Source organism: Tachypleus tridentatus, chromosome 2 (assembly GCF_004210375.1).
Source record: "Tachypleus tridentatus isolate NWPU-2018 chromosome 2, ASM421037v1, whole genome shotgun sequence".
NCBI lineage: Eukaryota > Metazoa > Arthropoda > Merostomata > Xiphosura > Limulidae > Tachypleus > Tachypleus tridentatus.
Window position 1 is genome coordinate 20,493,515 of NC_134826.1, and position 25,812 is coordinate 20,519,326.

Consider the following 25,812-nt stretch of genomic DNA (forward strand, 5'->3'; position numbering starts at 1 on the left):
CTTTCCTTTATGCAACCCACTAGTACAGCAGTGTGTCTATGGACTCACATTGCTAAAAACTGGGTTTCGATACCCGTGGTGGGCAGAGCACAGACAGCCTATTGTGTAGCTTTGTTCTTCAAACAAACACACGTTTCCTTTCTGTAACGTTATAGCATCACAGTTTTGGAAAGTAAAATAAAGACAGTTCAGGCAATAAAGGCCCGGCATGGCCAGGTGGTTAAGGCACTTCGAATCCCTGTCACACCAAACATGCTCGCCCTTCCAGCCGTGGGGGCGTTATAATGTGACGATCAATCTCATTATTCATTGGTAAAAGAGTAGCCTAAGAGATGGCGGTGGGTGGTGATGACTAGCTGCCTTCTCTCTGATCTTACACTGCAAAATTAGAGACGGCTAGCGCAGATAGCCCTCGTGTGGATTTGCGTGAAATTCAAAAACAAACAGTCAAGAAATGAATTGTTAAACACAATAATTTTAAGGCTCAGAATAGGTAAATCTTTGAAAGCCAACAATTATAAAGCAAATTGTTTTACGTATGGATAACGAAATAGTTAGATAAGTAAAATAACACATCAAGAAATCGATTTATGAGATTTCAAAGCTCAAAAGGAGAATAACTTGTAATGTTTTTAAGTATAACATTAAGATTTCCTATTTAACAGATGTCCCCTGGTGGAAAACCGGCATGTTTACAGACTTGCAACGCTTATGTACGAGTTCCAGTCCCCGGATGAGGACTTAACAAATAGCTAAATGTGGCTATTCACCGAAACAAATAACTTAATAAACCATTGTTGTTGTTGTTTGCAATTAAGCACAAAGCTACACAAATATATCTGTACTCTTCCCACCACAGGTATCGAAACCCGGTTTTTTAGCATTGCAAGTCCGCAGACATAGCAATGTGCTACTTAACAAATACAGCCCAAACTTTACAACTGATGTCAGAATATTTCAGAGACAAATGAAGAAAATTTTCTATAACCAAAAGAAATAACAAAAGAGATCTTACCTTTTGTACGTGATAGCTATATATATCCATAGACATTTGCTTATATTCGGTGGGCATGTTTCTTTCGAGGTCATCCCAAGCTTTTTGACTGGGTGCGAAAAAAGTAAACCGTTTTTCTCTGTTGTTTAATTTCAAATTCCAGTCATCATAGGTACCAAGCTGAAATGTTCGCCTGCCAATAAACAAAACCAGTGTTATTTTCTGTCTTTTTTTTTTTTTTTTGGAATTTCGCACAAAGCTACTCGAGGGCTATCTGCGCTAGCCGTCCCTAATTTAGCAGTGTAAGACTAGAGGGAAGGCAGCTAGTCATCACCACCCACCGCCAACTCTTGGGCTACTCTTTTTACCAACGAATAGTGGGATTGACCGTCACATTATACGTCCCAACGGTTGGGAGGGCGAGCATGTTTAACGCGACGCGGGCTCGAACCCGCGACCCTCGGATTACGAGTCGCACGCCTTACGCGCTTGGCCATGCCAGGCCCTGTCTTATAAAGACACAATACAGGGAGTTAATATTGTACTATAGATTATCTGTGGCGTAGTAGAAAGCGGAAGTAATGGGGTGCATTTTACAATCCATTCTTGTAAACTCGCATCGAAATTAGGAAAATTACTCTCAGAAACAGAGGAAACGTATATAATGTAGTCCAGACTCCTGGACTCCGGCCGTAATGGATAGGCCTCTGGCCTATATTCCCTCGCTTGGGTCAGTCAAGTAAACTACCATCATTCATTTGTCTTCTACACCTCTGATATGTATATATTATTAGTATTACACACACACGTGTGTGTGTGTCTTAGTTAATTTGTGTAATTTCGCACTTTCATCTTTATCATTAAGCTACTTTGGATTTCTTTTCTTCTGACCTAAAAAAAAAGGCTTAAAAAGACCCTCAGACACTGACCGAAGGGCTGGATTAAGAGAGGGGTAAATGGGTGAAATGGAACTCTTAATTCCAAGAAGCCCCTTCGACTAAGTGGAAAATTTAAAATGGTCGTATCACCACGAAAACATCGATTCCGGTCTTTTCATATAACCCTGTTATTTTGTAATATTTTATTAAATATATTCTTACAGCTTGTTCTTTCTTCGCTCAGTAAAATGTCAGTAATCAAAGGTGAGATGAACAAAACAGACGATAAGTTGAGTGTTTTAGTGGTGCTTTAGAAATATCCCTGCTGACAAAGCTGGAAAGAAACTTTTGATAGGAATAGTTATGTGTGTGGGTGTAACACTGAAACTGTGGTTAATAAATAGTTCTACGAGGTCTGTTCAAAAAATACGCGGACTGTTTGAATTGCGCGGCTCCAGTTGGTTCCAGGGGAATCCGCTTGGTGTCGCTAGGTTCGCACAGATCAGCTGATTACGACGCCATTTCCCGATTGCAGATATCTTCATTTGTGTATTAGCTACGCGGTTTTAAGTGAAGTGCGATTTTTTCGTTTGGCGGATTTCAGAATGAATGACCTGAAGGAGCAACGATTTGCTGTAAAATTTTGTGTTAAACTTGGACAATCTGCGACTGAAACTTTTGCTATGCTTAACACGGCTTACAGTGATGTTGCTATGAAGCGTACGGCATGTTTCAAGTGGCATGAACGTTTTAAGGATGGTCGACAGTCCATTGAAGATGATGACCATCCTGGACGTCTTTCCACGTCAACTGACGACCCACACGTCGGCAAAATCAACACCTTGGTGCGGGCAAATCAACGTCTGACTGTCAGGGAGCTTCCTGAAGAGTGTGGGATATCAGTTGGATCTTGTTACGAGATTTTGACCGAAAAATTGAAGATGCACCGCGTTGCTGCGAAATTCAGCCCTCAGAACTCGTGAGTTTTTGGCCAAACACTTGATCACTGTTCTTTCCACCCCTACTCACCTGACCTTGCTCCTTACGATTTTTTCTTGTTCCCCAAACTCAAAAGACCCTTGAAAGGAAGAAGATTTGAGACGATTCCCGAGATTAAGGCAAATGCGTCGAAGAAGCTGGAGGACATTACAAAAGAAGCGTACCAGGACTGTTTCAACAAGTGAAACACCGTTGGGATAAGTGTGTGCGTTGGGGAGGAGAGTACTTTGAAGGGGTCCCAGACTAGTAACTTCTAAATAAAGTACATTTTGTTTTGTGACGTCAGTCCGTGTATTTTTTTAACAGACCTCGTAGACTCCTTCACCCTTAATCTAAGCCTAACATGAAGAGAACCTATACATATATGTACATAAAACATTGTAGTATCCATCACTTGTATCTAACATAATTTATATATATACTATATAAGCTAAATTTAAAAAAAGTTTATTGTCTTTTCATGTGGATTTGCAAGTATTATTACCTCTCTATTCCATATTGTTATGATCTAGCTCACAACAAACATAAGCCACACTTTCATCAGATATTGTTAAGGTTTAGCTCACAACAAACATAAGCCACACTTTGATCAGATATTGTTAAGGTTTAGCTCACAACAAACATAAGCCACACTTTCATCAGATATTATTAAGGTTTAGTTCACAACAAACATAAGCCACACTTTCATCAGATATTATTAAGGTTTAGCTCACAACAAACATAAGCTACACTTTCATCAGATATTGTTAATGTTTAGCTCACAACAAACATAAGCCACACTTTCATCAGATATTGTTAGGGTTAAGCTCACAACAAACATAAGCCACACTTTCATCAGATATTGTTAAGGTTTAGCTCACAACAAACATAAGCTACACTTTCATCAGATATCGTTAAGGTTTAGCTCACAACAAACATAAGCCACACTTTGATCAGATATTGTTAAGGTTTAGCTCACAACAAATATAAGCTACACTTTCATCAGATATTGTTAAGGTTTAGCTCACAACAAACATAAGCCACACTTTCATCAGATATTGTTAAGGTTTAGCTCACAACAAACATAAGCTACACTTTCATCAAATATCGTTAAGGTTTATCTCACAACAAACATAAGCCACACTTTGATCAGATATTGTTAAGGTTTAGCTCACAACAAACATAAGCCACACTTTCATCAGATATTGTTAAGGTTTAGCTCACAACAAATATAAGCTACACTTTCATCAGATATTGTTAAGGTTTAGCTCACAACAAACATAAGCCACACTTTCATCAGATATTGTTAAGGTTTAGCTCACAACAAACATAAGCTACACTTTCATCAGATATCGTTAAGGTTTAGCTCACAACAAACATAAGCCACACTTTGATCAGATATTGTTAAGGTTTAGCTCACAACAAATATAAGCCACACTTTCATCAGATATTGTTAAGGTTTAGCTCACAACAAACATAAGCTACACTTTCATCAGATATTGTTAAGGTTTAGCTCACAACAAACATAAGCTACACTTTCATCAGATATCGTTAAGGTTTAGCTCACAACAAACATAAGCCACACTTTCATCAGATATTGTTAAGGTTTAGCTCACAACAAACATAAGCTACACTTTCATCAGATATTGTTAAGGTTTAGCTCACAACAAACATAAGCTACACTTTCATCAGATATCGTTAAGGTTTAGCTCACAACAAACATAAGCCACACTTTCATCAGATATTGTTAAGGTTTAGCTCACAACAAACATAAGCTACACTTTCATCAGATATCGTTAAGGTTTAGCTCACAACAAACATAAGCCACACTTTCATCAGATATTGTTAAGGTTTAGCTCACAACAAATATAAGCCACACTTTCATCAGATATTGTTAAGGTTTAGCTCACAACAAACATAAGCTACACTTTCATCAGATATTGTTAAGGTTTAGCTCACAACAAACATAAGCTACACTTTCATCAGATATCGTTAAGGTTTAGCTCACAACAAACATAAGCCACACTTTCATCAGATATCGTTAAGGTTTAGCTCACAACAAACATAAGCCACACTTTCATCAGATATTGTTAAGGTTTAGCTCACAACAAATATAAGCCACACTTTCATCAGATATTGTTAAGGTTTAGCTCACAACAAACATAAGCCACACTTTCATCAGATATTGTTAAGGTTTAGCTCACAACAAACATAAGCTACACTTTCATCAGATATCGTTAAGGTTTAGCTCACAACAAACATAAGCCACACTTTGATCAGATATTGTTAAGGTTTAGCTCACAACAAATATAAGCCACACTTTCATCAGATATTGTTAAGGTTTAGCTCACAACAAACATAAGCCACACTTTCATCAGATATTGTTAAGGTTTAGCTCACAACAAACATAAGCCACACTTTCATCAGATATTGTTAAGGTTTAGCTCACAACAAATAAGCTACACTTTCATCAGATATTGTTAAGGTTTAGCTCACAACAAACATAAGCCACACTTTCATCAGGTATTGTTAAGGTTTAGCTCACAACAAACATAAGCCACACTTTCATCAGATATTGTTAAGGTTTAGCTCACAACAAACATAAGCCACACTTTCATCAGATATTGTTAAGGTTTAGCTCACAACAAACATAAGCCACACTTTCATCAGATATTGTTAAGGTTTAGCTCACAACAAACATAAGCCACACTTTCATCAGATATTGTTAAGGTTTAGCTCACAACAAACATAAGCCACACTTTCATCAGATATTGTTAAGGTTTAGCTCACAACAAACATAAGCCACACTTTCATCAGATATTGTTAGGGTCAAGCTCTCGATAAGTTACGTTTTGATTCAACAGTTTTAATACTTGCTTTAGAAATCTAGGTTTTAAAATCGTCGCTGAATCTGGTGTCTCTTTTAAGATAAATCGATAGGTTTGTCATTTGTTATCAAGCCATTCGGCTCTAAACGCCTTTTGTACTAGGAGGGAGTGTTTGATAGGTATTACGCGGTGTAAACTAGGTTGAACCTCACAGCCATTGAGATGCCCCGCACGGCCATCAGATTCGTTCAGAACTTTACATACATCAGTAGTTCAGGCAGGCCACTTAACTGTTTTAATTAGTTTAGCTACACAGTACTGCATTTACATTTACATTTTTTGCATTGAAACACAAGTTAAAAAAAAACTGTTCCTACGCAAAGCACGAGTTTTCCCCAGTTATCAATATAACTATAAATTAAAACCTGCTCAGAATTTCCATGAATTTCCACTAGAAGTACTTAATATTTTAAAAGTACGTTCTTCCAAATGAACAGTTATTTAGTTTCTAAACTGGTTCATTGCAGACATATTAGGTTTTAGATTCACATATCAAAACATGCCCAACCGTAAGTCTGGATCAGTGGAAAGTTTTTCCATTACGGTCTGATAAGGTAAGCCTAGCATCCGGTCAATCACGTGAACGATGCCATTGGTGGCTCCTATGTCTGCCTCGACAGCGGTGGCGTTGACTCCACCAGCTTCAACTGTTAAAGCTGAAAACAACAAACAAAGATAATATCTTTTAATAAAATATAACATATCGTATACATAAATAGATATATGCAAAGTAATATTGAACTTTTGTTTTTCTATACTACAGCAAAGATACATAGAAACATCGGGTTTTTAACGTAAAGCTATAAATGAGGGCGTAAGGATCCCCTTTCGCTATTTTTAACATTAGAGCATGAAACGTTTTTTCAATCAGAAAGTATTCGAGTTGCGCAAAGAATTAAAATCACCATGTTTGGCATCGGTTTCACCTTCTCGTGGCCCGGCATGGCCAAGCGTGTTAAGGCTTTCGACTCGTAAATATGAGGGTTGCGCGTTCTAATCCGCGTCGCACTAAACATGTTCACCCTTTCAGCCGTGAGGGCGTTATAATGTGACGGTCAATCCCACTATTCATTGATAAAATAGTAGCCCAAAAGTTGGCGGTAGGTGGTGATGACTAGCTGCCTTCCCTCTAGTCTTACACTGCTAAATTAGGGACGACTAGCACAGATAGCTCTCGAGTAGCTTTGTGCGAAATTCAAAAACAAAACAAACAAACACCTTCTCGCTCAATCAACTGAGTCCTCATTCGCTGCGTTAAGATATTTTTTAATTCATATAAACTCAGTTTTTTTTCTGGGCTCCAACTGGATTTCTCTTCTAAATTAGAGCAGTCAGTTTCTCAGAACTTGTAGTAACAAGAGAGAGACAACGTCTACTTTACACAAATAGATAAAATGTGTGTTTGTGTGTTTTCTTATAGCGAAGCCACGTCGGGGCATCTACTCAGACCACCGACGGGAATCGAACCCCTGATTATAGCGTTGTAAATCCGTAGACTTACCGCTGTACCAAAGGGGGAAATGTAATTTTACTGTGCACGTGTACTGAATCTTTACTTGTCCATTAAATCCCATTATCCGAGAATATCTTTACCTGGGACACTTCGTTAAGTGCTCAAACTTCTACATTTTTAAATCCCATTATCCAAGAATATCTTTACCTGGGACACTTCGTTAAGTGCTCAAACTTGTACATTTTTAAATCCCATTATCCAAGAATATCTTTACCTGGGACACTTCGTTAAGTGCTCAAACTTCTACATTTTTAAATCCCATTATCCGAGAATATCTTTACCTGGGACACTTCGTTAAGTGCTCAAACTTCTACATTTTTAAATCCCATTATCCGAGAATATCTTTACCTGGGACACTTCGTTAAGTGCTCAAACTTCTACATTTTTAAATCCCATTATCCGAGAATATCTTTACCTGGGACACTTCGTTAAGTGCTCAAACTTCTACATTTTTAAATCCCATTATCCGAGAATATCTTTACCTGGAACACTTCGTTAAGTGCTCAAACTTCTACATTTTTAAATCCCATTATCCGAGAATATCTTTACCTGGAACACTTCGTTAAGTGCTCAAACTTCTACATTTTTAAATCCCATTATCCGAGAATATCTTTACCTGGGACACTTCGTTAACTGCTCAAACTTCTACATTTTTAAATCCCATTATCCGAGAATATCTTTACCTGGGACACTTCGTTAACTGCTCAAACTTCTACATTTTTAAATCCCATTATCTGTGAATATCTTTACCTGGGACACTTCGTTAAGTGCTCAAACCTCTTACATTTCTATAACGGAACGTGAATCAGAAGAGTACAGTCATAAGAAATTATATTTAAATAATTCGGATCCCAAAAGAATCTCAAATTATGGCTTTTTTTTTTGTAAAATCTTTTTATTACTAATGAATAACAAGTTACGGTTTTGAATACTGTGTATGACGTAATCACTGTGAATACGTTGCAGAAATTATATGGTATAATAGCTATACCAGTCGGTCGAAATTGTATTATTCATAATATAATGTTAAATGTAGACAAAACAAACGTGAAGTACATTAAAACTATTATATTAAACTAATAAGAAATAAAACAATATGTCTTAAAAACGAAGTATAAAATATTAATTCTTAACTAATCCCTCTTTTCATTAATAAATGTGTCTTGTTTTAGGATTTCGGGCAAAGCTACACGAGGGCTATCTACGCTAGCCGTCCCTAATTTAGCTGCGTAAGACTACAGGGAAAGCAGCTAGTCATCACCACCCACCGCCAACTCTTGGGCTACTCTTTTACCAAAGAATAGTGGGATTGACCGTCACATTATAACGCCCCCACGGCTGGGAGGACGAGCATGTTTGGTGCGACCGGGATTCGAACCGACGACTGTCGGATTACGAGTCGAACGCCTTAACACACTTGACCATGCCGGGCCCGGAATGTGTCTTTTATAACTACATTATAATTTTACTTATTATAATGCAATACACTGCCTAAATTTCGATACATTATTTAACAAAACTTGATCTAATACTGCACTTTAATTAATAACCAAAATAACACATTGACATCAGACTGAATTGAAGTTTCACAGAAATTTTATTCGATATTTGTGTAACATATTATCAGCTGGCAGAAAAGAGGCTCATAAAAAAATGTTTTCATGGAAAAATTAACAGGAAATAACAGCGCCACCTATTAACATATAAAAAATCCGTAATATACAAATTTTAATTGAATTTATCTTACTGTTTTCATATGTACAACAAATTATTCCAATGAGTGAAATAAATATTTTAATTATATTTCTAGATTCTAATTAAGAAACTGGTGTTATTAAACTTAAACATCAATAACACGTACATAGCTCTTTCAGTAGCACAAAGACTTCAACACAGGTTAATATCTTTAATATTAACTTAGATAATTATTTATTTACTTATTTTTAGTGAAACTGTTTTATCTGCTATTGTGTTCGTGCAATGAAATATCCCAAAATGTCTTTATATACGAACATTCTATGCTGCCATCTAGCGAACCAAAATTAAACTGTTATGAAACATGGAATTGTATGTTTATACTGAACTGAATACCAAGTAATAATTTTCCTTTATATTATCACCGCACAAAAATACGTGTGGTGGAAAACATTGTGATATTACTGTTTTATATTAATTAAGTTGGTATATCCTCTTTTAGACGAATTATCTAAATTTATACTATTAAAAGATATAGTACAGAAAACTTATTACATGGCCTTGCCAAACTGGGAGCGCAAAAGTTCAGACACTATGAACAATTTTTGTTTAAAATAGTATAACAAATAATGATTTTTTAAAGTAAGTTTATGTTTTCATAACTAAGTACCCGTCTTGAAAATACGAATCTAATAAAACATAAGTTGGTATAATTTAAAAGAAATGATATAAGTGTCCAATGTTAATGACTACCGCGAAATCTTAATTAGAAATCAAAATCCACACTATAATTTTAACACTTTAAATGGAAAAATAGAGCATTAGCCGTACTTTATCATGTCATGTTTACTACATTAAACTCACAAGTGTTATGTTTATACTTATTGTGATCTAAGTAATAAAACACAATGAAGTGTTTCTTTTGCTTTACATTGAAACTCTCGAAGTTAATAATAGCTATTAATGTAAGATATATTTCTTCCACACATAACGTAGCATTGTCGCCAAAGAAAAGTTAGAAACCCACCCTGAATATTCAAAGTTTGATGTAATATAACTGTGGTTCACTGACTTTTATAATCACACTAACATCATTGTTTATTGAGTTCAACTATATCATACGGGATATTGTTGCTTACATGTGTGAATAGATATATATATATATAACTTTTTCCTCTATTGTTTTTCAGATATATTTCGAGAGCTTCCTTCCAATCCAGCACGAATAAAAGAAATATATATATATATATATATCATTTTGGTATTATTCAACACTAAAATCTTAGGATGTGAGGACTAAGAATCCTTTGAATTAATCCCAAACGGTACTATATTTCAAGTAGAAATTAGGATTTGGTCTTCACTTGTTGGCTCTGTTGTTGAAATCGTTATTTAAATTTTTTATATGACTATTCATTTGAAAAGGTTATAATAAGGAGATAGTTTGTAACTTATGAGCAGTTATTGAGTTAAATATTGTTACTTTGGTACTTTGCTTCGAGTAGAAAGATATATTAGCTTTATTAGTTCCACATGTTTTAGGTACAGCTCTGTTCATTAGTATAATATTCTTCACTGATATTACATTGTTTGTAAGTGTAATACTGATTATAGCGATGTTTAATGATACATAATTGACTATGGAAGTAATACTGTTTACATATGTATCATGTTTATAGGTATAATATTGTTAATGCAATTATTGTGGATTTTGTGGTTTACATTTATGGCTATAATTACAATGGAAATGTGTAATTTCTTATTATGTTTGGTTTTGTTCTTATCGGTATAACAGAAGCTAATTTTTCAGTTTACAAGTATGAACTATAAACATTTCATAACTTTAAAATTCTGATACTTAGATACCGATAAAATATTTCCATATACTAAATACACATCATATGACCTATTAATTCAATAAAATGAGATTTAATATGAATATGGTTTCACGAACAGTTTTAAGACGTACAATATACAAAATATAGGTCTTTGATCAATATCCATTTCAGAATTTGTAATTGTACATATTTTCTACATTTACCATCAACTGATCAGTAAGTATTGAAAATATTTATAACAAATTAATTATAACGTTTCAAAGTAGATAATAGTAAACTGGTGCCTCGAAAAGCAAACAGTTATAACATGGAGATCAGTGATAAACTGGATGATACACTGCCTAAGTATTTATTTTGCAATATTTTAAGCATGTTACCCATTGAATACTAGTTTACAATAATACATTAGTAGCAGTAAAATGATGAAGAACTCGATCAAATATTTTATTCTATCAAGAGATATATTTGGCTTTGAAACACCATACATCATATATCACGCTAATAACGATGGCTAAAGATATTTGTAAAATTACACACATAATAAGACTAGCTGATTACATTATGACCAAAAGGTGTCATTACTAAATGCTACAGATATTTCTACAAAATTACACACGTAATAAGACTAGCTGATTACATTATGACCAAAAGGTGTCATTACTAAATGCTACAGATATTTCTACAAAATTACACACATAATAAGACTAGCTGATCACATTATGACCAAAAAGTGTCATTACTAAATGCTACAGATATTTCTACAAAATTACACACATTATAAGACTAGCTGATCACATAATGACCAAAAGTTGTCATTACTAAATGCTACAGATATTTGTACAAAATTACACACGTAATAAGACTAGCTGATCACATAATGACCAAAAGGTGTCATTACTAAATGCTACAGATTTTTGTACAAAATTACACACATAATAAGACTAGCTGATTACATAATGACCAAAAGGTGTCCTTACTAAATGCTACAGATATTTGTACAAAATTACACACGTAATAAGACTAGCTGATTACATAATGACCAAAAGGTGTCATTACTAAATGCTACAGATATTTCTACAAAATTACACACATAATAAGACTAGCTGATCACATTATGACCAAAAGGTGTCATTACTAAATGCTACAGATATTTGTACAAAATTACACACGTAATAAGACTAGCTGATCACATTATGACCAAAAGGTGTCATTACTAAATGCTACAGATATTTCTACAAAATTACACACATAATAAGACTAGCTGATCACATTATGACCAAAAGGTGTCATTACTAAATGCTACAGATATTTCTACAAAATTACACACATAATAAGACTAGCTGATTACATAATGACCAAAAGTTGTCATTACTAAATGCTACAGATATTTCTACAAAATTACACACATAATAAGACTAGCTGATTACATAATGACCAAAAGTTGTCATTACTAAATGCTACAGATATTTGTACAAAATTACACACATAATAAGATTAGCTGATTACATAATGACCAAAAGGTGTCATTACTAAATGCTACAGATATTTCTACAAAATTACACACGTAATAAGACTAGCTGATTACATTATGACCAAAAGGTGTCATTACTAAATGCTACAGATATTTGTACAAAATTACACACATAATAAGACTAGCTGATTACATAATGACCAAAGTTGTCATTACTAAATGCTACAGATATTTGTACAAAATTACACACATAATAAGACTAGCTGATTACATAATGACCAAAGTTGTCATTACTAAATGCTACAGATATTTGTACAAAATTACACACATAATAAGACTAGCTGATTACATAATGACCAAAAGGTGTCATTACTAAATGCTACAGATATTTCTACAAAATTACACACGTAATAAGACTAGCTGATTACATTATGACCAAAAGTTGTCATTACTAAATGCTACAGATATTTGTACAAAATTACACACATAATAAGACTAGCTGATTACATAATGACCAAAAGTTGTCATCACTAAATGCTACAGATATTTGTACAAAATTACACACATAATAAGACTAGCTGATTACATAATGACCAAAAGGTGTCATTACTAAATGCTACAGATATTTCTACAAAATTACACACGTAATAAGACTAGCTGATTACATTATGACCAAAAGGTGTCATTACTAAATGCTACAGATATTTCTACAAAATTACACACGTAATAAGACTAGCTGATTACATTATGACCAAAAGGTGTCATTACTAAATGCTACAGATATTTGTACAAAATTACACACATAATAAGACTAGCTGATTACATAATGACCAAAAGTTGTCATTACTAAATGCTACAGATATTTGTACAAAATTACACACATAATAAGACTAGCTGATTACATTATGACCAAAAGGTGTCATTACTAAATGCTACAGATATTTGTACAAAATTACACACGTAATAAGACTAGCTGATTACATAATGACCAAAAGGTGTCATTACTAAATGCTACAGATATTTCTACAAAATTACACACATAATAAGACTAGCTGATTACATAATGACCAAAAGGTGTCATTACTAAATGCTACAGATATTTCTACAAAATTACACACATAATAAGACTAGCTGATTACATAATGACCAAAAGGTGTCACTACTAAATGCTACAGATATTTGTACAAAATTACACACGTAATAAGACTAGCTGATCACATTATGACCAAAAGGTGTCATTACTAAATGCTACAGATATTTGTACAAAATTACACACGTAATAAGACTAGCTGATCACATTATGACCAAAAGGTGTCATTACTAAATGCTACAGATATTTCTACAAAATTACACACATAATAAGACTAGCTGATCACATTATGACCAAAAGGTGTCATTACTAAATGCTACAGATATTTCTACAAAATTACACACATAATAAGACTAGCTGATTACATAATGACCAAAAGTTGTCATTACTAAATGCTACAGATATTTGTACAAAATTACACACGTAATAAGACTAGCTGATCACATAATGACCAAAAGGTGTCATTACTAAATGCTACAGATATTTGTACAAAATTACACACATAATAAGATTAGCTGATTACATAATGACCAAAAGGTGTCATTACTAAATGCTACAGATATTTCTACAAAATTACACACGTAATAAGACTAGCTGATTACATTATGACCAAAAGGTGTCATTACTAAATGCTACAGATATTTGTACAAAATTACACACATAATAAGACTAGCTGATTACATAATGACCAAAAGTTATCATTACTAAATGCTACAGATATTTGTACAAAATTACACACATAATAAGACTAGCTGATTACATAATGACCAAAAGTTGTCATTACTAAATGCTACAGATATTTGTACAAAATTACACACATAATAAGACTAGCTGATTACATAATGACCAAAAGGTGTCATTACTAAATGCTACAGATATTTCTACAAAATTACACACGTAATAAGACTAGCTGATTACATTATGACCAAAGGTGTCATTACTAAATGCTACAGATATTTCTACAAAATTACACACGTAATAAGACTAGCTGATTACATTATGACCAAAAGGTGTCATTACTAAATGCTACAGATATTTGTACAAAATTACACACATAATAAGACTAGCTGATTACATAATGACCAAAAGTTGTCATTACTAAATGCTACAGATATTTGTACAAAATTACACACGTAATAAGACTAGCTGATTACATTATGACCAAAAGGTGTCATTACTAAATGCTACAGATATTTGTACAAAATTACACACGTAATAAGACTAGCTGATCACATAATGACCAAAAGGTGTCATTACTAAATGCTACAGATATTTCTACAAAATTACACACATAATAAGACTAGCTGATTACATAATGACCAAAAGGTGTCATTACTAAATGCTACAGATATTTCTACAAAATTACACACATAATAAGACTAGCTGATTACATAATGACCAAAAGGTGTCATTACTAAATGCTACAGATATTTCTACAAAATTACACACGTAATAAGACTAGCTGATTACATTATGACCAAAAGGTGTCATTACTAAATGCTACAGATATTTCTACAAAATTACACACATAATAAGACTAGCTGATTACATTATGACCAAAAGGTGTCATTACTAAATGCTACAGATATTTGTACAAAATTACACACATAATAAGAATAGCTGATCACATTATGACCAAAAGGTGTCATTACTAAATGCTACAGATATTTGTACAAAATTACACACATAATAAGACTAGCTGATTACATAATGACCAAAAGTTGTCATTACTAAATGCTACAGATATTTGTACAAAATTACACACGTAATAAGACTAGCTGATCACATTATGACCAAAAGGTGTCATTACTAAATGCTACAGATATTTGTACAAAATTACACACATAATAAGACTAGCTGATCACATTATGACCAAAAGGTGTCATTACTAAATGCTACAGATATTTGTACAAAATTACACACATAATAAGACTAGCTGATCACATTATGACCAAAAGGTGTCATTACTAAATGCAACAGATATTTGTACAAAATTACACACATAATAAGACTAGCTGATCACATTATGACCAAAAGGTGTCATTACTAAATGCTACAGATATTTGTACAAAATTACACACGTAATAAGACTAGCTGATCACATTATGACCAAAAGGTGTCATTACTAAATGCTACAGATATTTCTACAAAATTACACACATAATAAGACTAGCTGATCACATTATGACCAAAAGGTGTCATTACTAAATGCTACAGATATTTCTACAAAATTACACACATAATAAGACTAGCTGATTACATAATGACCAAAAGTTGTCATTACTAAATGCTACAGATATTTGTACAAAATTACACACGTAATAAGACTAGCTGATCACATAATGACCAAAAGGTGTCATTACTAAATGCTACAGATATTTGTACAAAATTACACACATAATAAGATTAGATGATTACATAACGACCAAAAGGTGTCATTACTAAATGCTACAGATATTTCTACAAAATTACACACGTAATAAGACAAGCTGATTACATTATGACCAAAAGGTGTCATTACTAAATGCTACAGATATTTGTACAAAATTACACACATAATAAGACTAGCTGATTACATAATGACCAAAAGTTGTCATTACTGAATGCTACAGATATTTGTACAAAATTACACACATAATAAGACTAGCTGATTACATAATGACCAAAAGTTGTCATTACTAAATGCTACAGATATTTGTACAAAATTACACACATAATAAGACTAGCTGATTACATAATGACCAAAAGGTGTCATTACTAAATGCTACAGATATTTCTACAAAATTACACACGTAATAAGACTAGCTGATTACATTATGACCAAAAGGTGTCATTACTAAATGCTACAGATATTTGTACAAAATTACACACATAATAAGACTAGCTGATTACATAATGACAAAAAGTTGTCATTACTAAATGCTACAGATATTTGTACAAAATTACACACGTAATAAGACTAGCTGATTACATAATGACCAAAAGGTGTCATTACTAAATGCTACAGATATTTCTACAAAATTACACACGTAATAAGACTAGCTGATTACATTATGACCAAAAGGTGTCATTACTAAATGCTACAGATATTTCTACAAAATTACACACGTAATAAGACTAGCTGATTACATTATGACCAAAAGGTGTCATTACTAAATGCTACAGATATTTGTACAAAATTACACACATAATAAGACTAGCTGATTACATAATGACCAAAAGTTGTCATTACTAAATGCTACAGATATTTGTACAAAATTACACACATAATAAGACTAGCTGATTACATAATGACCAAAAGTTGTCATTACTAAATGCTACAGATATTTGTACAAAATTACACACATAATAAGACTAGCTGATTACATAATGACCAAAAGGTGTCATTACTAAATGCTACAGATATTTCTACAAAATTACACACGTAATAAGACTAGCTGATTACATTATGACCAAAAGGTGTCATTACTAAATGCTACAGATATTTCTACAAAATTACACACGTAATAAGACTAGCTGATTACATTATGACCAAAAGGTGTCATTACTAAATGCTACAGATATTTGTACAAAATTACACACATAATAAGACTAGCTGATTACATAATGACCAAAAGTTGTCATTACTAAATGCTACAGATATTTGTACAAAATTACACACATAATAAGACTAGCTGATTACATTATGACCAAAAGGTGTCATTACTAAATGCTACAGATATTTGTACAAAATTACACACGTAATAAGACTAGCTGATTACATAATGACCAAAAGGTGTCATTACTAAATGCTACAGATATTTCTACAAAATTACACACATAATAAGACTAGCTGATTACATAATGACCAAAAGGTGTCATTACTAAATGCTACAGATATTTCTACAAAATTACACACATAATAAGACTAGCTGATTACATAATGACCAAAAGGTGTCATTACTAAATGCTACAGATATTTGTACAAAATTACACACGTAATAAGACTAGCTGATCACATTATGACCAAAAGGTGTCATTACTAAATGCTACAGATATTTGTACAAAATTACACACATAATAAGACTAGCTGATTACATAATGACCAAAGGTGTCATTACTAAATGCTACAGATATTTCTACAAAATTACACACATAATAAGACTAGCTGATTACATAATGACCAAAAGGTGTCATTACTAAATGCTACAGATATTTGTACAAAATTACACACGTAATAAGACTAGCTGATCACATTATGACCAAAAGGTGTCATTACTAAATGCTACAGATATTTGTACAAAATTACACACATAATAAGACTAGCTGATCACATTATGACCAAAAGGTGTCATTACTAAATGCTACAGATATTTGTACAAAATTACACACATAATAAGACTAGCTGATCCCATTATGACCAAAAGGTGTCATTACTAAATGCTACAGATATTTCTACAAAATTACACACATAATAAGACTAGCTGATTACATAATGACCAAAAGTTGTCATTACTAAATGCTACAGATATTTGTACAAAATTACACACGTAATAAGACTAGCTGATCACATTATGACCAAAAGGTGTCATTACTAAATGCTACAGATATTTGTACAAAATTACACACATAATAAGACTAGCTGATCACATTATGACCAAAAGGTGTCATTACTAAATGCTACAGATATTTGTACAAAATTACACACATAATAAGACTAGCTGATTACATAATGACCAAAAGTTGTCATTACTAAATGCTACAGATATTTCTACAAATTTACACACATAATAAGACTAGCTGATCACATAATGACCAAAAAATATCTACTTTATCACGCCGTGGAGAACAGAAATAGGTTGGGGGCATGTCATATAGGTGAGTACACCTCCAAGAGTACCCCACTTCCGCTGCAAAGTTTAGACCTGTTAGCTCCAAGCCCGTGAGAAGGTGTCATCGAAAAACAAACATGCATAAGGTGAATTAATACGAGGTACTATATCAGTTAATTAGAAAATAAAACTGTACAACATCTAAAGTTATATACTGATTGAACCATTCAAACACATATTCAAAAATAAAATGAAAAAAAAATTCATTCTGGTTGAAAATTATTTTAGCAATCGTCAAAACCATTTGCCAAGATTTCTTTTTAACTCTCTGTACCACATTTGAAAGTCATTATCGTCTTGTGGTCGGAAGTAGATTGTGGTTTCATATTGCAGGTGCACTCACCCTCATCCAGTTGTGTACACACTTACACATCTCACGACGAATATATTATTTAGCTAGTTGTTTTTTAGTTTGCCTTTTTCTCTTTAGGGTGCATTTAGGAACCCTTTACGAGAACAAAATATTTGTGAATTACCTCGAGCACAGTTGATTAGAATATGTACAATAAATTAACAATCCCTTTCCATCACGGTTTTAATAATCCAACAGCTGAGGATGCAAAGTGTGTCAATGATATACTGCTACTCGTGTGTCTCGAGCCACGCCACGCCTACTAGCCTGACAACTACGTGTGAGAGGATGCTATTTACATGTTTTTTACATAGATGTTAGATTTCTCCAAGTTTTAAATCCATGTTATCAGTTCCTTATACGTATTAATTTACTTGTAAAGAGCCGTAACTTAACGTCACCCGTAAAATCTACCCGTGACAGCACTGCACAGTGGAGATTTACCAGAAGGTAATCATACCAATACTATAAATGTCGCCCATAGCACCATGTCAAATGTGTCTCTCCACCTGTGGCTTGATGACATAACACAGAGTTTAAAACGCCAAATATCTGGTTTCGATACCAGTCAGTATCCCTTTATATAGCTTTGTGCTTAACATCAGAAATAAAAATAATATACGGATTATTTATATATCGTGCGATTAGCCCTCTGTCATATATTAAAATAGTGACTTTTCACCATAGTGAATGTTAAGTGGTATTTTCTACTATGATTATTCAACAGTTTAATAACTAAAACATAAAAACCTAACTATCGCTAATTAATAAGATCCCTAAGATAATATATTTTTGTGAAGAAGTTTAAGTCTTGTTCTACTCCCTAGAGGACACTACTAGTGCCCTATAGAAATGCATTATAAGTATGCATTCCGAAATGAAGAAAAATCAGAAATATTTTTGGGAAACTGTAACTTACTTTTGTTGTTTCTGTCCCCAACAGCACGGAAATACATACTGCGCTGATTGTCAGCTGTAATCATTTCGTATATCCGTCCATGCCATACGTCATCAGTGGATACAGACTTCTTTACCATATGGAGTAACAGAAGCTGGAAAGTAATAACATTCAAGTATGAAATAGTTCTACGTTTCAATCGATAACTTAAAGTCTGTCGAGGCTTAACTTTAAAATGCTACTTTCTTTACAAAAGAAAACAGAAAAAAAAACTATCTCGTCTCATAACGTATTGCACCATTGCTCAAACTTTTGTCATTCGTGCCCCGTTTAATAAATATGATATATTGAGCGCCCTCTTTCTTTTTTTAAACAATTTAAAGAGTGAGTTAGGCGACGAGATATAATACACGGACGCGCTTTAAATTGTTATATGTGTCGCAGTCAGGGGTGGAGTAAAGCAGAGGCTAATTTGGGCTGTAGCCTCCAAGCCCATGCTCAAAAAAAGCCCGTTATGGGATTTAGTTTGTGTTGTCGTTGTTTTTTACCGTAGTGTTTAGTCGCGATCATGTTAGCCCTTTTAAAGATATTTATTCGCTGGCCCGTCTCACCCTTCATCCGCCCTTTATTTTAGTTATTACTATAATTTCTATAAATATACATATATATATATATTAAAACGCTCATTTTGCATTATTGTACTATTGACTCTAATCGCTCGTCCCGAGGAATAATTTGCGCTCCCTGGGTGAAATTGGAAGTGAAAAACACGTTTTTAAAAATGCTGACGAACTGTAAGCAAATGTTCTAAGCCTGTTAGGTACCAGTGCCAATTAATTATTCAATGGAAAGACTCCTGTGTTTCTGACTATAACAGTACCGACACTCTAAGAGGTATTCAAACCTTATGGTATCTTTCTTGGTACCTTTTATGTAACCTACATATTAGAGATTATCTTATAGATTAGGAAACTGTTGTGGGTAAGTTATAGATTAATAACTGTATGATAACTTTAAAAAAACGGGGTCAATATCGTTCCACGCAGTCGCAATATGACCAACTTTTGATACCAGAGAAATCGAAAACCGTTCATATATTTGTGATCCGCAAGTAATAATTTCTCTATCAAATTCCACATAAATTAATTTACATATACATGAACAGTTCACTAAAATCCCAAACTGTACTTCCCCACTTAAAAATGAAACAAAAGATGGAAATTCCACGTACTAAATCCCACGTGAACTGATAGAAATGGATTAAAACCCCTAAAATTACGTTTTTTTTGTGGGATCTTGGCCCCTATAATCACTAAAAATGGGAACCTCCGCTGTTTTTGTTTGTTTATGAGTATAATTTTTAAATAAAAACCTTAATGTCAAAACCTAAGAATATTAGTCAAAATATGACCGAGTAACTGACCTAAAATAATTACCCTTTATTGTAGCCTCTGATCCCCTTAAAAAAAAAAAAAGAAGTAGAATGGGCAAATCCAACCTTTTTGTAAGTCAATATGTTGCTGGAGGGCGCACTTTTTGTACGTCAATATGTTGCTGGAGGGCGCACTTTTTGTACGTCAATATGTTGCAGGAGGGCGCACTTTGTACGTCAATATGTTGCTGGAGGGCGCACTTTTTGTACGTCAATATGTTACTGGAGGGCGCACTTTTTGTACGTCAATATGTTGTTGGAGGGCGCACTTCTTGTACATCAATATGTTGTTGGAGGGCGCATGAATAATTCATTTTTGTGCCAATTTCCATTTTCTTTGCTGTAAATATGACTATACAGGAGCCAAAAACGTACATTTGGGGTTGTTTGAACTTTGATCTCATAAATTCCTTAACTATAGGTACGCCACTGACTGAGGTAAAGACATAGACTTGATGATTTATGTGAATATTTTGTTATAGCTTCGATACGTCGTTTATAATAATGTAATTTAGGTTTAACAGGATGGAAACAGAGCTAGTGCTCAGTCTCATCCTAACCAAGGATGTAAATTCAACAGCTTTGTTTTTTTACTACACTTTCTAGAATATTAATCCACAGTTTCAATACAAACAAACATCAGATTGTTTGTCTAATTACCAATATTCCAAGATAGGTGTATCTTATTAAATATCGTTTAGTTGTAGAGGCTATTATTTTTCAATTTGCCCCAGTGTCACGGTGGCAAGTCTGAAGACTTACAACTCTAGAAACCGGGTTTTGATACCTGCAGTGGGTAGAGCACAGATAGCTCCTTGTATAGGTTTGTACTTAATTACGAACAAATAAACATCTCATTTATGTCATTTTTATAATGCTACCTCGAATTAGAAACATAAGACGAATGTTCCATAAATAAACATAATTATTATACCATTTCACACTTTTTGCTTAAAAACTTTAACATTGTACCAACTGATTGTAACACTTCTATATGGCTTTAGGATGTGTTATATATATATATATATTTAATAATTTGTTGCATTCTATCTTCGGTGGTTATAAAATTCGACTCACAATCTGCAGATCTCCGCTTTGAATCACCAACCATATTGGCTCTTCCGAGCGGGCTTTATAACGTAATAACTAATTCCACTATTCGTTGTTAAAGAATAACACAAGAGTTCGTGGTGGGTGGTGTTGCCTCGCTGGTGTATTTTACAAAATTACAAAATCGCTATTCAAGTGGTCCAACGGTACGTCTGGGGACTTATAAACCTAAAATTCGAGTTTTTGTACCCACTATTGGCAGAGCACAGATATCCAGTGGTACAGCTTGGTACTTAATACGAAACGCACAAACATTCTCTCACTGTATTCTCACAATAATAACAAACCTTCGTGAGTTCCGTTTTATTTCTTTTCAGATTGGCCAGTTTCTCTGGAGAAAGTCGTAAAATCGCCTCATTGGTTGGTAAAAACACTGTTTTTTCTTCCGAATTTTGCAACTGGAACTGGAAATCGGCCGAAGCATCTTGAACCAGTTTCATATACTCTCTGAAACACATAAACACTTGATACAATTCGTCTGAAACACATAAACACTTGATACAATTCGTCTTAATTTGTTAAGCAACTGTTATTGATATATCAAAAGAAAAAACGTCTAGAAGTTAAATCGGAGATGCAGCATTGAAAACAACCAGATATTTGTATATACAATTTAAATGTTTTATTAAAGAACGAGGTATAGATAATTTTAACTGTATTTGCCTACAATTACACTGAGGTATATATAATTTTAACTGTATTTGCCTACAATTATACTAAAGTATATATAATTTTAACTGTATATGCCTACAATTACACTAAAGTACATATAATTTTAACTGTATATGCCTACAATTACACTAAGGTATATATAATTTTAACTGTATATGCCTACAATTACACTAAGGTATATATAATTTTAACTGTATATGCCTACAATTACACTAAGGTATATATAATTTTAACTGTATTTGCCTACAATTATACTAAAGTATATATAATTTTAACTGTATATGCCTACAATTACACTAAAGTACATATAATTTTAACTGTATATGCCTACAATTACACTAAGGTATATATAATTTTAACTGTATATGCCTACAATTACACTAAGGTATATATAATTTTAACTGTATATGCCTACAATTACACTAAGGTATATATAATTTTAACTGTATATGCCTACAATTACACTGAGGTATATATAATTTTAACTGTATATGCCTACAATTACACTGAGGTATATATAATTTTAACTGTATATGCCTACAATTACACTAAGGTATATATAATTTTAACTGTATATGCCTACAATTACACTGAGGTATATATAATTTTAACTGTATATGCCTACAATTACACTAAGGTATATATAATTTTAACTGTATTTGCCTACAATTACACTGAGGTATATATAATTTTAACTGTATTTGCCTACAATTACACTGAGGTATAGATAATTTTAACTGTATTTGCCTACAATTACACTAAGGTATATATAATTTTAACTGTATTTGCCCAGAATTACACGCAATAGAAGACACGTGTTTCTATAGAAAACAGAATGTGAAAAGAATCCCTTGCAAATTGATCAAATGCTACATAGAAACTTTTCACTTTTTTTGTCATTGCTATAAGGCAAACTACACAAAAAACAAAACTTACAAAACTATTCCAATGTAATGAAAGTTTAAAATAAAGAACTAGCGTATCAAAACTTCTTCTTTTCACACTTGTAAAAGGGTCCGGCATGGGCAGGTGGTTAAGGAACGCGACTCGTAATCTGGGGGTCGCGGGTTTGAATCCCCGTCACACCAAACATGCTAGCCCTTTCAGCCATATAGATATTATAATGTGACGAAAAAGCCCACTATTCGTTGGTAAAAGAGTAGCCCAAGAGTTGACAGTGGGTAGTGATGACTAGCTGCCTTCCCTCTAGTCTTACACTGCTAAATTAGGGACGACTAGCGAAGATAGCCCTCGTGTAACTTTGCGTGAAACTCGAAACAAATCAAATCACACTTCTAAGACTCAGTACCTGATTACTAGTAACCGTCAGCGTTAAATGAATTAATTTTTGTTTCATAATTTTTATTTAGATCGATTATTCATTCATAGGCTGACAAATAAAAAAAATTAACATGTTAAAACCAGAGGTTATCCTACTCTCTGCACAAACAGAATGGATCACTATGTTTGACTTACGAGAGTTTCCCTTTCGATTCGGTCTGAATGAAATCCCAGATACTAATATCAATGATCATAAGAGGGTGCTGGATCAAATGGACCACTCCATTCTTCACTGGTATATTAGCTCGTACAATCTGTGATAAAACTACCCCTTTTCGGTGATCCTGGTCATCTTGAAGAGTGTTGCTTCGAACAAACACTGGAAAAGTTTAAATATTTGGTTTGCATAAGCAGGAAAAAAACTGTGATACGAAAAATATGAGGACGCTGAAAAAACGCAGTTTAATTAATTCGGTGGTTAAAACAAAAACAGAATCGCTATTTATTGTTCATTCTATGTAAAGTATAGAAAATCTACTGATCATTGTATATAAAATATAGAATATTTATTTACTGATCATTGTATATAAAATATAGAATATTTATTTACTGATCATTGTATATAAAATATAGAATATTTATTTACTGATCATTCTATATAAAATATAGAATATCTATTTACTGATCATTCTATACAAAATATAGAATATTTATTTACTGATCATTGTATATAAAATATACATTTATTGATTATTCTGTATGAAATATGAAATCATTATTTACTAATTATTCAATATAAAATATCTATTTATTGATTATTCTGTATGAAATATAAAATCGCTATTTACTGATCATTCTACACGAAACATAAAATCTCTATTTATCATTCTATATGACATATAGAATCGCTATTTATAGATCATTCTATGTCAAATTTTACCCAGCACAAAATTATGAAGTTCCAGAGTAAAAAATATAGAATTTTCTTTGGATTGAAAGTAAATTTCATGTTAATATTAATAATATAATATAATGTAATATAATATAATATAATAATTAATATTCTGTATTAAGTCAATAGGAAATAAATATGTACTTGTATGGGTGCTTGTCGAAGCTGTGTTCTGGCTGATTAGATTGATTTCCACTTTTGGGTTGCTGGACTTGTAGGCCTTGTTTCCTGCTGTCCGAGTGAACAACACGTGTTGCGGTATCACGTGACCTTTGATCACCTGAAGGTGGAAAATATATGTTGTAAAATAAATCTTCTGATGTCAGACTAATAAATTAAAATGATGTTAACTTTGATGCTATTACTCCTTTTTACGTAAGCCTCAAAATCTAAAAAAAAAAAAAAATCCTCACACTGAAAATATTAAAATATAGGAATACCAATCTCTCAGGGTGTGAAACGTGTTCACTCCGTTATTAGTAAAAGAAACACCCAGCTCAGAGACTTGGAAAAACATATTCATACCGATATAAATAATGAAACATCAAGTTCATATATTAAAAACATATTTACACCGATATAAATAGTATAACACCAAGTTCATAGATTGAAAACATTTCACTCTGATATAAATAGTAGAACACCAAGTTTGTAGATTAAAAACATGACTTCAGTTTCGTACTTGATTTTAATTTTTCTCTGTAAACACTTTTCAGTTGTTCTGGATAGTTATAGTTACCTCATTTCTGGTAAATATGTCTAACACTTCAACATAATATTGTTATGTGTTATGTACGAAAAGTTATTACAATACATATAGCATAGGTTTAAGGCCGAATTTGGTAGACTAATACGGACTTCCCTTATCGTGCGTCAGAAACTTAATATGAAAAAACTTT

The 25,812-nt window shown here is 33.0% G+C and overlaps 1 protein-coding gene across 1 annotated transcript in view; it reads right to left on the bottom strand.

Annotated features, from left to right (window-relative positions):
- Positions 1-25,812, bottom strand: part of LOC143245448 (fasciclin-1-like) — a 42,770-nt gene that overhangs the window by 5,465 nt on the left and 11,493 nt on the right. Inside the window, exons 6-11 of the mRNA XM_076491812.1 lie at positions 25,058-25,193; positions 24,157-24,340; positions 22,296-22,455; positions 19,488-19,620; positions 6,247-6,394; positions 1,016-1,187 (exon numbers count right to left, since the gene is read on the bottom strand). Of these exons, the coding sequence (XP_076347927.1) occupies positions 1,016-1,187; positions 6,247-6,394; positions 19,488-19,620; positions 22,296-22,455; positions 24,157-24,340; positions 25,058-25,193 (933 nt within the window). The remainder of the gene's footprint in view (positions 1-1,015; positions 1,188-6,246; positions 6,395-19,487; positions 19,621-22,295; positions 22,456-24,156; positions 24,341-25,057; positions 25,194-25,812) is intronic.